General features: G+C 35.1%; 1 protein-coding gene across 3 annotated transcripts in view; it reads left to right on the plus strand.

Annotated features, from left to right (window-relative positions):
• MMP16 (matrix metallopeptidase 16) overlaps positions 1-14340 on the plus strand; it is a 189036-nt gene extending 174696 nt beyond the window's left edge. For all 3 annotated transcript variants that reach the window (XM_087750275.1, XM_009469276.2, XM_087750283.1), the window contains 3 exons: positions 773-923; positions 5482-5597; positions 10166-14340. In XM_087750275.1, the coding sequence (XP_087606401.1) occupies positions 773-923; positions 5482-5597; positions 10166-10500 (602 nt within the window). In that variant the 3' untranslated portion in view covers positions 10501-14340. The remainder of the gene's footprint in view (positions 1-772; positions 924-5481; positions 5598-10165) is intronic.
• The last annotated feature ends 1280 nt before the right edge of the window (positions 14341-15620 follow it).

The raw sequence follows: 15620 nt of genomic DNA on the forward strand, positions 1-15620 counted from the left end.
ACTGTGCTAGCACCAGGTAGATTTATACAACTACCTTGTATTATCAGCATGACATAAGTCAACTGGGTGATTTTGAATGATTCGTCACCCACAACCAAAGGTTAAATCCTACTGCCACTGGTACTAAAGGCAATACCCCATTAATTTCAGAAACACAAGGTTTTTACCCGTGGGACTTCAGAACTTCAGTTTGCTGTCTTTAGGCCACACTAAAGAAAATATGATTTAACAAAAATAGATTTTATGGTCATTTCAGAAATAATATGCACATCCTTCATAAGTAATTTAACTTCTTGAGGAGAAGGAGAGTACAGAATAATAAAAGTATATGGTCTCTATGAGAACAGAAATTTCTATTTTTTTATTTATTTATATGTTTTCTTACCTCGTTTTGTCTTAAAAGTCACTCTTCTTTCCTTATGAGACATAAATCTGTTGTGTAGTAATGCTGTAAATGTATTACATTATCAACCGCAGAGCCTCTTGAGATGACTTCATTTTCATTCTAGGTTTGATTTCTACATAGTTTGTATCAAAATATTCTGTGGGCTTATTGAATGAAAGGTGCTTTATAAATGCAAGGTAACTGTAAGGCATATTTAATTTTGCATTGTCTGCAGTGATGGAACATTTTTCATTTCATTGTGTTTGGCAGGACCACTACAGCCCTTTGGGAGTCTTTCTTATTTCTTAGGAGTGTATTAATATTAATACTGAGAGTACGGAAGACTAACACACATATATGTATGTGTATATATATGCTTTTGTACAGGTAACAAGTTCTGGGTTTTCAAGGACACTACTCTCCAGCCAGGTTATCCTCATGATCTGATAACACTTGGAAGCGGAATTCCTTCCCATGGCATTGATTCAGCAATTTGGTGGGAAGATGTTGGGAAAACCTACTTCTTCAAAGGAGATAGGTTGGTATAGGAATTCTGCAAGAGAGCAATTTGGTGGATTAAGCGTGTTAATCTTTTCCTCTGTTTCTCAAAAGAAGAAGTCAAGCCACTTAAACAGTTCATTTTCTGTGGATGAAATTAACCCCTTCTGCATAGAGGGCCATACTGTTTCACATTTCTTATAACCTAAATTATATTTCTGTGAATAAACTGAAATGAGTATATGTCTATCCAGTGGAAAAGTTATGTTTTAGAAGTCAACAGGCAAGTCACAGTTGTGGCAAATTTAAACTTAAATATTTAAAGTAATGTAGTTATGTACACTCTTACCTGCTCCTTTTTGTCCACATTTCTAAACCCTAGTGCATAAACAGGCAAGGCATGATCCAAAGCTTTTTAAGGTCAGTGAAAATGACTTCTCTTCTACTGTTTAAAAATGCAGTATGAAAGGGAAATGACAGCTAAACCAGGAAGCTAGAGAACAATTTGAGCAGTTGCCTAGGAATTATTTTAAAATAAATCTTACAGTTCCCTTCAGAAGGGACGCTTATTTTTACGATTAATAAAGGTCAGAAAAAAATTGTAAAATCTGAGTTATTTTCCAATCCTGAAAGAGGCTTGCACTAGTCACTTAGAGTCTCTGTGTCTTCATTTCCCTGTCTGTAAAAATAAGGCAAAGAATATTTGTCTGCTTATAGAGATGTCAAGAGAACTCATTAATTTTTGAAACCCTGCAAGTTATCTGAATGATGTATTTTACAGGTTTTCAGGATGTTACTATGTTTGTTGATTGATGTATCACTGTGCAAATTCTGAGTGCTCAGAGAGAAGTTATTCTTTATTAATAATTGCAATGTTTGTATTAGTATTATTAAAAGTGTGATGAAGGTTTTTGTTACTGTGTGGTACTTAGGATTCTGAGACACTAATAGTATTCATGGATCACTTAAGAAATTAATTTAATGCACATCATAGGATATGTTTAGCACACTACAGTTGATCATTTTTAGCAGTACTGTAATATTACATTACAGATTACCACAACTAATTTTACTGTTAAAGGTTTTTTTAAAAAAAAAAATTCTCTAACACTCATCATGAGGGAAGTAGATAACTAAGTAAAATTTTTGTGGTATTTGAAAAATAGGTATCATTTCAAGCAATCAATTTCCACAGTGAAGAAGAAAGCCACCTAAATAATTTGCTTCCCATGGTTGAGTAGATTTTTTTAAAAAATGTAAGTTCATTTTCAGGTAATAATTTTCCACCTCCACACTCCTGGGAAAGTTTGTACAGCTGGAATCTTATGTGACCTGTTCTTCCTTTAGGCTTTATTCAGCAGTGTCCTTTTATATTTCCATGCACAGGCAGTTACTTATAGTCAAGACTTTCCTAAAACACTAGTGGGAATAACAGAAGACAAAAAGAACTATCAGAGAAAACATCTGTTGATGGAGAAGTTGCTACTTAGAGCTAACAAGCGCAATGAAACTCAGCAGGATATAAATGCAATACAGCATGTTAGAAGAAGATCAAACAACATGAGCCTTGCAGAGATAATTGAGCTATTACAGGATATTGACCACCAGTGGGAATAAACCCATATACCACTAAGCTTCTCAATGTACATTGTTTATATCACAATTTTTTCTTAATGTAAAGTTAGACTTGTATTCTCCTTTTGGTTTTAGTAGTATGTATAAGTCTACTATAGGGGTAGATCTTTTTCTGAAGAAGGTGTAACATAAATGTAGCTTCTCAGTGGCAGAAGGTAGGAATGAAAGGGACCCAAAAAGTTGTGCCAGCGTCAAAATAACAAAGTATGTTCCTCCTTATGTAACTCAAGGACCTGTATACTTATTTTGTTTTGCCAGTAATCTGTAGTTAAGGAGCTCCAGGGCAGAATCTAGCCAGAGTTAAGTGTCCCAGAACAGTGCTATACATAAAAAAGTTACACCAATAGAATACAAAGCATCAAATATTGGCTATAAAATGAAAAAAAAAAAAAAACCCAAACAAAACAAACAAAACAAAACAAAACAGAAACCCAAACAACCCAGTAAGAAGATTTGAAAGTCCAAATAGTAAAGGGTATTGTAATACTCATATGTCTAAAGCAGCTCATGTATGGATCACTATTATTAATATTTGAAATGCTCCATTTAAACACTAAAGATAATTCTTCCAAATAATCGTATGAAAGCTAAAGAGGGGACAAAAGATGACTACAGAAAGCATTTTGCCCTCTCTCATTCCTCCTCTACCGGAGTTGAGTAGTGTCGGACAAGATGATAACAGGTTTGCTGCACTTCTTGACACATGGCCTTGTTTATGCCCCTGTCTGGTGTGAATGGTTTTTGTACTTTAGAGTTTAAATGAATATTTTTTTCTTCATAAAGCTTATTCATCCAATAGTTCAGAATATCATTAAGTAAATAGGATTAAATACAGGAAAGAACATATTTTAGCAAATATTTTCCAAATTCCCTTTTTTTTAAAGCCACAAAGTGGACTTTCCTTTATTTTCCCTCTGTTACTTTATTGGTCTTTGAGATACAGTAACACAATTTACATGGTTTGTAAAGCTCAAATCATCAGTGGAGAGTCTGCTTGTGAACATTTGGCACACCAAGGAGAATCAGGACTAGGCTTTTTCTTACCCTGTAGACATGCTCATTATTCCAGTGCAGATTGCTGAGATAGTATCATGATCAGTCCTTCCCTCACAGGATTTCTCATCAATGCTGAAAAAACAACAGTTTGGGGACTTTTGAGTGTGCACTGGATGTGTCCTCAAAGACTTGTTTTTTAATGACAACGTATATTTTTGAAAGTCCTATAGGACCATCTATTTCCATCATGCAGCCTAGTGGAAAAATGCAGAGTTTAGTAAAAGAAGGAGCTCAAAAAGGTGAAAAAGTTGGAAGAGAAAAAAGGAAAATGAGTGGAAGTATGCAGGAAGGAAATAGGGTTCTGGGAAAGAGGGATAGAGGAAAAGGTAAGATGGCTGATAAAGAAGAAATGCAGATAAGAATGGAGATTAGAAAACAGAATATTAAGCTCAGCGAAGAGACAATAAAGGAACAGAGAGAAAGTGAGAACAGGCAAATGTGAAAAGAGAAAATTAAAAGTAAGGATGAAGAAATGCAGAGTCAAAAGATGAGCAAGAACTGGTTGCAATAGTATTGATGTCAGAACTTTGTTTACTACTTCTATATGTTTATTTCTCCATGTAAATTCTGAAAGATGTTACATTTCAAAATAAAGAGCATTTCCTTGTTGGCTGGTTACTGATGCATATGTGACTAGATTAAGAAATCAGCCTATAAAAATAATTTATGCATAAGAAAAAAAATAAATACAAATGTTTTTTAATGTAAGTTGCCAACTCTTAACCCACTTGAAATCTGCCACCTTTTAATTTCATTGAAAGTTTAAAGCCAGAGAAATGCCCCACAGGGAGAAAAACAGAGGAGTTTAGACCATTTTGTTTTTAAAAAAGACATGAGTTGATTAGAGTGTCTAAGTACCTTGGCAGGGACAAAACATCATCCACTTAAGGACTCTCTAATACATCAGGAATGATCATAACAAGGATTTCTAAAAGCTGAAGTCAAATGAATTCAAACTAGGAAAATGGTCAAGTTTTTAGCAGTGACCAGATTATCAATGAAAGTGGTATATTCTCAGGCTCTTGATGTCCTGAAATGGTGAGTGGCTGCCTTTTTATGTAATTTTTCACATGACTAAAACTGATTTGGAAAAAAAAAAATTCTCCAGGAAAACTATGCTCTACATTGGTATGCTTTAAATTAGTGGAGCCAATCAAAATATTAAATAACCTATCCAAATATTGTGTCAGGATACACAGAGATACTAGATATACAGTATGTCAACTCTTAGGAACAGCTTATAATAAGATTTGCCTAGCAATTTAGCCAGATGCATGACAAAGAAATTATCAACAATATCTGTAAGTGTAAATAAAATCACAAATGTAAATACTTCTTACATGCTCAAGTTGCCTAGAATTTGCATGCTGAAGCTTTTTAAATTGGAGAAAGGCTGGCTGGCAAAAAGGCACAAAAGCAGGTTGAATTTTGTATTACACTGTATCTGTTTAATGATAATGAAATGAAATGAAAAGCTACTGTAATGCACACATATAAGAAGTTAAATTAGGATTGCTGGGAGTATTTTAATCTGAATCTACTGTCATTTTCATGATTAAAATATTTTCTGAAACATTAACGCATCTTTTTGCATATGTTGTGTCTCTCTGTGTCACTGTGCAGAAGTCCTAGGCATCAGAATTGCTGTGATTATAAGTGAGATGCATGCTGATTTAGTTGTCAAAGTGCAAAAATCTTTTATCTTCTTTCTGCTTGCATGAAATGGTTGTCCAGTCAGCAAATAGATTTCTTTGTAATCTGGTTGTATGTTCAAAGAAAAAAAGTATTCCCAATTGTACCTAATGAATGTAGCAAATGGTAGAAGGAAAAAAATATGTAGTTACTCATCTGCTGTCTTATAAATGCTTTTTTTTTTCTTTTTTTTTCCCTTTAAAAAAAAAAATCAGGTACTGGAGGTACAGTGAAGAAATGAGATCCATGGACCCTGGTTATCCCAAACCAATCACAATTTGGAAAGGTATCCCAGAATCTCCTCAGGGAGCCTTTGTCCACAAAGAAAATGGTATGCAAACATGTTCCTGTTTTAATGATTTACTAACACCCTTTATGTAAGATAGAGTAGTAGAGGGGTGATTGACTATTCAGGTTAAGTAGCAAAGGAATTCTTGATTTATGAACAGAATATTTCCTGCTATAGAACTGGCTTTTGTGAATATGGCTGTTTGTTTGCATGTATCATTTAACAGAAGGGAGAAAAATCTTTCAAATTTAGTATCATAAACCTTAATTTCCGTTCTTTTTTTTCTTTTGTCTTAATTATTTTTGTTCTCTACTGAATTATAGTACCTCTTAAAACAAGCTTCCTAAACACAGTCTACCTCTATTTGAATTGTCAAGGTGTTGGCTGTTTAAACAGCTTAGAAGATATTACTTTCATTCTGAACAACTAGAAAAGGGAAGCAAAATCTTTATCTAAGCAGAAATAACCCTAGGAATCTATATAAATTGAAGGTGTCATAAGCCCATGATGCAGAAATGCAGATCACAGGAATGTTAGTATGAAGTGCTATTACCTGTATTAAGATGCATCATCATATACAGGAACCTAAAATCGCAGCTGGCCACACCTCCAAATGAATGAGAGTAGCTAAAATCTCCTCCATCTTATGAGAATTCAGTGCTACCCAGTGGCTGCTGGCTGGCTGCCAACAGAGCCCTTAGTTGCAGAGAGTTTAGATCCCTTTGATGGGAATAAAAATATGCATTTGTTGTCACTTATCATTGTTGGAGAATTGTTGTATGACATTTATGACTTATTTATTAGTAGATTCTGAGTTTATTCTGTTTGCCTCACAGACAGCACATGTATATATTGCCATATTATTTTAATTTCCTTTTAATAAGCAGATAAAAAGATTTCTTTCCTTGTATAAACCATTTCAGTCTCCTATTTCAACCTCTAACTTGATTAAATAATTTACCATGGAAATGTTTGGGTTTTTTTTCAGAAATACGTTTAATTGCTTCCTTGCTTTGTTTCTGGTTTATCCAGAAGCAGAAACCCTCTCTGGATTCTGGCCTTTCGGCTAGACTGGATTTTTTTGTGTTGCTTTTATTTGTTTTATTTTGTTTTTAACTGGAAAGTAGGTCAGTCAAGATGATATTCTGCATACATCACACTCAATAACTAACTATTTGTAAATACACATATATGTGGAAATGGGCACAAACATTATGTATGCACAAACATAATGGATATGACCTCTGCTTTCTTCCCTTTATTACTTTTTAAGCATATTTTTAAAGATTTACATCTAAAAGGAATTTAACATATATAAATATGTGTGTGTGTATGTATGTATGTATGGGTTTGGTTTTTTTTCTTACCTTGATTGCATTCTGCATAATAAGTTTTCTGTACTGAGCTCACGTACATGTGTCTCTCATTACAAATGAAAATTACCTTACTGTAACACTCAGATCAGTGGGTTTGAAAGTAATGCAGAGGCAGAGCACTCATTCTTAAAGCAGGAAAGACTCCTGGTTACATCAAAGCCACTTCTCTTTTTTACCCCAGTAGCTTTGATAGTCTGTCTGACTTTTGAATGGGGAGGGTGGTAAAACATGAAGTGAGATTGTGGAGGCGGGGAAGGGAAAGAGGACATTCTTTGGCTTCTCGGAGAGCCTAAAAGGGTCCCAGGGCAGAAAGAGGGACTGAAAATGACACCATAAAGTTCCCAAGCAGACTACTAAGACATTTTCCCTGAAATGAAGAAAATAGATGCCTTAAGAAACAGTTCACAACTCTACTGTTGTTTGTATGAGGAAAGAAACAAAAGCAGATGCAAATAAGAAGCATCACAGCTTAGCTGGAAAGAAGTTGATTACATTTTTCCTGAAACTCTTTTCCTTTCTTTGGGCAGAAGCAGAGTTGACAAAGAAGTTTTACTATATAGCTTTGTAAGGAAACGTCTTAAAGCATGTCTTCCAGTTAATCCATTTTGGTTTAAAGAATATTTTTGTCTTTCTCTTGTCTTTCTGTTGCGTAAACCATGCAAATGAACACCTGCAATGTCTGATCATAAAGGGGTTTCCTTCACTGTCCACAAAATTTTTGGGTAATCTTGCAGTAGGAGGCTTGGGAAAGATGAGAAAAAACAGTTTCCTACTCTAGTCAGCATCCTGATTCAGTGTCCTAGAAGCTTGGTAAGGTACAGGTAACACCTTTGAAACTCCCCCTGCTACTTCCCATACTGTGATTTGATTTCTAACACTGTGGTAGAGACTCTTAGGAGGAGGTGAAGAAGAAATTTCCTTTCTCTTCCTCCATGGAATCCAAGATCACACAAAGTTCTCCAGATTGGAGAAATCTTTCTTTCTGCCTTGAGAGCAGCATAGAGATTCTCACCTGCCAGCTAGAAATTCTGCTAAAGTGGATGGTAGGGCAATTTTTTGAGAGAAGAAAGAGAAAAGGTAGTCTGCTTTATTAGCCCATTGAGCTTTTTTTGCCTTGTGCTTACTACCACTCCTAATTTGAGTTTCTGTATTTGACGCATTAGTGACCGCTAAGCCCTTCCATGCTGTTTGGGTCAGGCACTGTGCTCACTACTCTCAGTGACTAGCACCTAGAAAATTGTAAGGAGAATCTCCCAAAGCAGGCTCAACAAGTCAAGCAGGTTAGATGAAAACACTTTCAATAGCTGTATGAAGTCACTTTTTCTGCCGTGAGAAGCAGTAAAACTACTCAGTCTCGTCGAACTACCTTTCTCTGCTGGTAACTTCCACCCTTCAGCTGCTACTGACTGTTGTCCTGGTTCCTGCCTCAGCAAAATGACAGAGAAGTTTAAACTACCTTCAGAGTTTTCCAGTGGAAAATATGCTCTGAGTGAAGAATTTTTACTGGATCTATAGGGGCTGGCAATTCCCTTGCTGCTTTGATTTTAACAGTTTTAATTTCATATTTCAATCTGTAATAACAATTAATACTAACTAATGTCAGTATTCTGACATATGTACCCCTAATGTATACATATAAGTACTCTGTACATATGTAAGAATATAGATTTAGAGATGTCATATCTCTAAATATGTATTAGAATATTGATAGAGATAATATATCAAATTTCCACAGTTGAAATATTTATCCAGGTCCAGTATGTACAGTGCTTTCTTACATACATGTTGTTATATGAAATGCAAATGTAGGGTAACCTGTGGCTCAAAATACTGGAATTTTGCATTTGATAATATTTTTCGTTTAAACTACAGATTGCTTTAAGGAACTTTATATAGGCTAAAATTTTAAAACTTTGTCATATTTAAAGAATTACAGTCCTCTTTTTTGTTTTGTTCCAGTTAGAGTAGAAAGCATTTTATGAACGAGCCTCCTAACTACTGTTTTAATATAGCTCAGTGTTTTTCTTTTCTTTTTTTTCTTTTTAACCAGTATTATACCTTTCTATAGATACACTAACACATCCTCAGATAATGAAACTGCAGGGGATTAAGGAAAGGAAAATAGTACCTTTTCAGTGGCTAGGAAGGCCATTAAAATTACATAAATAACTAATTTAGAAGAATGTTCAAATATTCTAAATATTCTGAAAAGTGGCAGTAGATGATGAAGAGTTTTTTACAGTTTGGGCTGCAAAATATACTACCAAGTGATTTTTTTTAGAATTGAAAGAAACTAACTGCTTTTTGAATAGGTGATTACTAATATTATCTCCAGATAGCCAGTTACTGATCTTTTCAGGAAGCATCATTAAAATGGCAAATAGTGCACAATCTGTCTTAGTATTCTTAGTGGCCTTTAGTACTGCAGGAAATTAGCTGAGGTCTATAAAGTGAAGATATGGAAAAATCCAGCTGTTTGCATTCAGTTCGTAAACAGTAGGAGGAAGTTCACCCATCCTGAAGGTTTGTTTCTTGCCAGATCAATGCCATTTTTCAGCCGGAATAATAAAATAATGTAGATTTTTAGCAAGGAGTCAAGTTTTTTTTTTCCATTTAGACATGTTTAGTAATAACATTGGATTGCGCCTGAATGATCAAATACCAGCTCTTTGCAGAGAACTTAAATCTGGTTACACCTGTTTTCTGTTGGCAAAGCTGCTGTTATTTCATCCAGTTTCCTTCTTCTGAAGTATAGCAGTAGGCTATGTGACATTAAAGAGGGTCAGTTCTCATTTCTGGCTAGCAGAGCACTGCAATTTGTTTTAGTAGACTTCCTATCTTGAAGAGGCTGTGATGCTTTAAAGTCCTGGCCCTGAGGATTCCAACTCTGATCAGGTTTTCAGTGAATGAACAAATCAGCTGGACCCTGGTCTGTGAAAGATCATATTCTCTGGCATTCCTTTATTTTTTTGTAGTAAAGGAAGAAAATAAAATCCCAGTTTATTGAATTAAAAAAACAAAAAACGAACCACCCTGATGTTAGATTTCCTAGAGACAATAAAGAAATGAAATTTGTAAAGAAGATTTGAAAGACCTATAACTGAAGTCTATTCCTTATACCTTTTTATTTTTTTTAATTACAAAATAATTTGATACCAGTAGTTTCAGACATGGTGTATTGGTGACATGATTTGATTCGATATGACGATGAATAATTGCAATTTTCTTCCTCAGGCTTCACATATTTCTACAAAGGAAAAGAGTACTGGAAATTCAATAACCAGATGCTCAGGGTGGAACCTGGCTATCCCAGATCCATCCTCAAGGATTTTATGGGTTGTGATGGACCAACAGATCGGGATAAAGACCGACACAGCCCTCAAGATGACGTTGACATTGTCATCAAACTGGACAACACAGCCAGCACTGTGAAAGCCATAGCCATCGTCATTCCCTGCATCCTGGCCTTGTGCCTCCTTGTCTTGGTTTACACTGTGTTCCAGTTCAAAAGGAAAGGAACACCCCGCCACATACTGTACTGCAAACGCTCTATGCAAGAGTGGGTGTGATGTAGGGTTTTGGTTTTTTTCTTTCCCTCCCAGGAGTTTGTGGTAACTTGAGATTCAACACAAGAGCTGTTATGCAGTTTCCTAGCTAGGAGCGGGCATCTGTCAGTCTGAAACAAAGCTGATCTTTAAAACCCAGGGGGTTGCCTGTCCTGCGCATGAGTGGCGATTCGCTCAGCTGGGAAGCTTCCATGATACACAGTATCTGCTGTTTCTTCAGTCCTTTGTCTTTCTTTGTCATTCAATTCTAGGCCTTTCCTCTGCACGCTCAATGCCCTATAAACTATCAGGATTAACTAACGAAGGGGAAAAGAAAAATCTCCAATGTTTCTATATTTTTCCCTTAAGGCCTGTTCCCCTTTGAAAAATTTTTTGCTGAAAGTAAATTTTTTTAGAAAAACACAACAACCCGCAACGGAACTTTCAGGAAAGTGAGAAGACCCAAAACAGCTTTGTCTCCAAAGAGGATTGCTTTCTGTCTGCTATGGATAAAGTCCTATACTCCTACTTCCAGTTTTGTCAGGTGGGAGACTCGGATGACACGCAGGACTTCAGACTGTTCGGACAGCCATTTTCCAACAAACAAGGGGCCAAAATATCTGCAATATAGTAACAGCCTTAATAATACATTCATTTTGTGTTTTTTACAGCTGCTCTGGGCTACGTCCTCAATGTTTTAAACTCATTTATATTCATTACTATATTCAAGCAGAACCTTTTTATTGGTTTGTTTGATTTTTGGTTGGTTTTCCTCCATAATATTTCCCAAGCTGTACCAAGCCAACTGCCCCAGGCCTTTCATAGGTCTGTCAGGAGCACTCATTCCAAAGCATGGTAAAAAGCAGTGTGTCTCTGAAGTGGATTTCAATGAACTAAAGCAACAGTCATGCTAAAGAGAAACTTGACACTGGTATTACATTGGTGGTGTAACCCTTTGAGAACTATTGCATCCGTTTTCAGAGTCTGGTGGATGTTAATCTTGGTTGTCATTAAATTATAGGATTGTGTTTGGGTAATACAGGTTTTAAAAGAAAATCAGTTTTTCAAAACAGATTTCCTGTGACTGCAAGTGAGTGTTTTTAATTATTTGCATTATTGATAGAAAAGCATTTGTAACATAAATAGAAAACAAAATATATTTACCAGCTACTTTCTGGTTAAAGGAACCAAACCTATTTTAATAACTTCTACCACTTATCAAGAATTTTTCTGAACTGGCAACAGTTTTATAGCTTAGCCTTTTATCTTAAGCATCTTGAATTTATCTTTTAAACTATGTTGCATGATAATTCAATTTGCCTCTGCAGAGGTAGAGTTACAGTTTCAAAGGAAAGCTAAAACAATGACTCTGATATTGCATGAGTATCCTCCGGTGTGTTACCCCTTTGCATGTTCACCATAGTTCTCAAAGGGTTAGTCAAATTTCTGGCCTTCAGCCGAACATGATATCACTGACAGAGCCAAGGGACCACCAAAGCATTTTGTCATTCTGTGTAATTTGTGCTAACAGCAGTATTGTCATTTTCATGTGACCTGCAGAGCAGGTTTGTATCAATATTTTTTTCCTAGAGAAAAGTCAGCAACTGACAGACCTCTTTATTGATTTTAGGAGCTGCTTCTTGCAGTGATAGGCTTTACAGTCACTGGGCTGTGAACTTATTAAAGATGGTCAGAATGATGCACCCCAAAAGTCAGACACCTGGTTTTTTATGAAAGCCGGGATTTGAGGGGAGTAGCTTTCGCAACAATGAACAGCTTGCCTTGAACTTGATTATTGACCTGTTGACTGTCATTACCAAGTTAAACATTGTCTTCTGTGAACAGCTTCACTGTCTGAATTTCCTTAAAGTGTACTGTCCTATGTCTTTGATCTTTGACCTTTAACTTGCAAACTGGCACAAACTGAAGGGAATCTGGTGTTGTGAATGAACTAAGACAAGTTTTATTTCTTAAAAGGCCTGATAGACATTATCCAAAATTTGAAAAGAAAAACATTGAAGTGTTTTCATAGAAAAGAACTGGCATAAACTAAAGTATTTATGATAGATCTGTAGAAGGGTATTTTGCTATGTATACATGCACACTCTAAAAATGAACTACAGTAGAAGTTAATTTTTATTTAACTTGTATACAATTTTCAGTATAAAATTATCATTTCTACAAATAGCTAGTTATTAATGAAAAGGTTATAGGAAAGTATCAAAATACTTGAAATGGCCAGTATTGGCTTTTACATAAAATGAGACTTTTATACTACATTCAACCAATTTCTTACTGGTTTCTTAATCCACATGACTGGATCACTTTTTAGAGAGTGTAGGTATATATACATATATATTATGGTTATTATTATTTTGGTAATGGATAGCTTGACTGCCTTGAATTTATATTTATATTGAGCATAGCATGAGAAATAGTATGCCTTTTTGTTCAATTACATGATTTTATATTGATTTGAGGACTTATTTTATGAACATATGTGGCATGCTATAAAGCATTGCAAACTTATTTCTTAGAGCATAAACAGATATACATATGTACGGCTAACAAATGAAGATTAGAAAAAGATATAGTTTTACAACAAATATGCAATGCAGATGGCATTTTGGAGATGTTTTGTAGAGGTACTGCATACTGTAGGTTAGAAGTGCACCAGTATCAGCCCATAGCATTATTTAGTAAATCCAATTCAGTTGTTGCTGAAAATATAGATTAATTGACAGTTAAGTAACACAGGATATTTACTGCACATCAGCTCATTTGGTGAATTTGGAATTCTATGCCTGTTTATCATATATATATTAAAATCTGTGTGTGTGTTTGTATACTTATAATATGCACACAAACACACACATATACATACATGCATATTTTAATCCATGGAGAGATTTTTATTGTCCACAAACTACTATAACTTATGTTTTGCTACAGACAGAATAAAATGATTCAAGTTGCTGTTCCAATTTTGTCCCTTGGATAGCTGATGGAAAATACTAACAGCACTACTTATTCTGCATTTGGTTTTCTTCTACAATAGGAGAATGTATTTTATAATATCTTTAAGTTAGAACAGCATCTCATCTGGTTTTTTATTCACTTGAAAATTTCACTTCAATTTTGAAATATCTTTCATGGCAGCTTTAACTTTTTCTGCAACTGTTTCCCTGACAGTAATGAAGTGCTGAGCATGTTGACTGTTGTTCTTTGATAAGGTAACAAAAATGTTTGTATTTGGAGAATTAACTTTAATTATGCAGGAAGGTAAGTGTGATAAGTCTAGTGCTTGGTATATGGTACATCATAGATACATGAGTACATGATAAGTTGATTGTTTAATCTATTTTCTTTTACTTAAAAGTGCATATATGTTATATACAGAGAGAAGGAGAAAAAATAATATTATATTGGCATGTTTATGTCATGCAGAGCAAGACTGTGTCAGCATTTCTATTACATACTCCTATTTTCAGTAGGTTATAACACAGTCATAAAGGTTTGCTTTAAGTAAAAGATGTAGGAGCAATTGTGTTCACTGCAATTCCCAAATACATACTGGCTAGTTTCAAATTATAGAAGTTCAGAGTAAATTAGTGATGTTGCCTGATATAGTTTTGAACTCAAATGAGTAAAAGTTCTAAGACAATGTTATTTTTTGAACAGTTGTTTTTCTACCAGGGCCTATAATTATGAGAATTAAGAAAAAACAAATTGAAAATATTTTTAGTTCTTCAATCTGGGTTCCTGCTCATGTGCCGTAACTTTTTTCGTAAAGTTTTTAATAAACATTTCCATGTTGCTATTGTCATGATCTGTACTGTGGAACAATACAAAACTGAATATGCATTGTGTTAATCAGTTACAGTCTATCAAGCTGACTATACAAGATTGTGTATCTTCAGAGTACAATGGTCTGTATGATGCAGGAGGCCAGAGTAGATGATGGCAGTGTTTCCTCTGGCCTTTTAATGTATAAACCTATGAAAAGGTTATTAGGTTATTGACTGTAGATGCAAATTAATTTTTATCAAAAAATACATTTAAAAAAATATGTAACTGTATATTTACTGGATAGGCTGGGATGGAGAGACTCAAATGGCTCCAAAGGAGCCCTTTCAAGTCTCCTTAATAAATATAATACATATTTTATATCTTCCTATGAACTTCTGTTCTTTTTCTTCTTTCAAAGTGGGGCAAAGGGAGGGGATAATTACAGAAAAAGATTTTTTAAGGCTAATTTTGTGAATGAAAATAACAGAAGCTAATAGATTCAAATGTAAGGGGCAGACTTACATTTTTTGTTAGAAGTGTACTTTACGTCCCCAGTTGTTTGGTCAAGACTCCTGTGTCATTAGCACTGTCGGTTAAAAACAGAGTGTAAGGCTTAATTTTTAAATTTTCAACTTTTTTGGGGGGTCTTACTTCACAATCTTAATGTCAGTTAAATGTAGCTTTTGGTACCAAATTATATAGAACCAAATTCTAGCTTGTTGGTTAGAAAAAAGTGCGTAGAATAGAAGGTAGGTCTGCCTATAAGCAATGGAAGCATTACATTCCTATTCTAGTTTTTTGCATTTGAACCATCACTAAGGCAAACTTTAAAAAAGACACATAGCAAACTGATCAGTGAATGTTCCAAGCACTGCATTTTTAAGAAAGTATAAATGCAAGCTACCACACCATTAGCAGCCTAAATTGGAGATAGCACAAGGTGACTGGTCTGAGGAGCAAGGATATGACTGCAGGGGCTTGCTCTGTCCTGGCTTACGTATCTTCTCACAACATGGCCTAAGTTTTATCACCAGTTGCAGAGGTGGAGAAAGCCGTGTGCCATTGCAGTAGGAGATGTGAAGCAGCCATTAGAGAACAATAGCTCCCTGTCACCTTTTGTTGTTGTCAAGGCTGTCTTTGGACAGCTCTGTTTTCAGAAGTGTAAATAGATGACTGCAGCCCTATGAGCCATAAGGAAAATCATTATTATCAGTGGAGGGAAAAAATGTCACTGGCCACTTAGGTGTTAAGCTGTGCTGTAAATCAAATAATACTGTGTGGGAGCTGAGGAACAGATAACCTGTTATTGAATACAATGGTATAGCCATGACTGATATACCAGCACTGTAACATTA

This window comes from Nipponia nippon, unplaced genomic scaffold (assembly GCF_047370975.1).
Source record: "Nipponia nippon isolate SJK-2023a ecotype South Korea unplaced genomic scaffold, ASM4737097v1 scaffold_1, whole genome shotgun sequence".
Taxonomy (NCBI): domain Eukaryota; kingdom Metazoa; phylum Chordata; class Aves; order Pelecaniformes; family Threskiornithidae; genus Nipponia; species Nipponia nippon.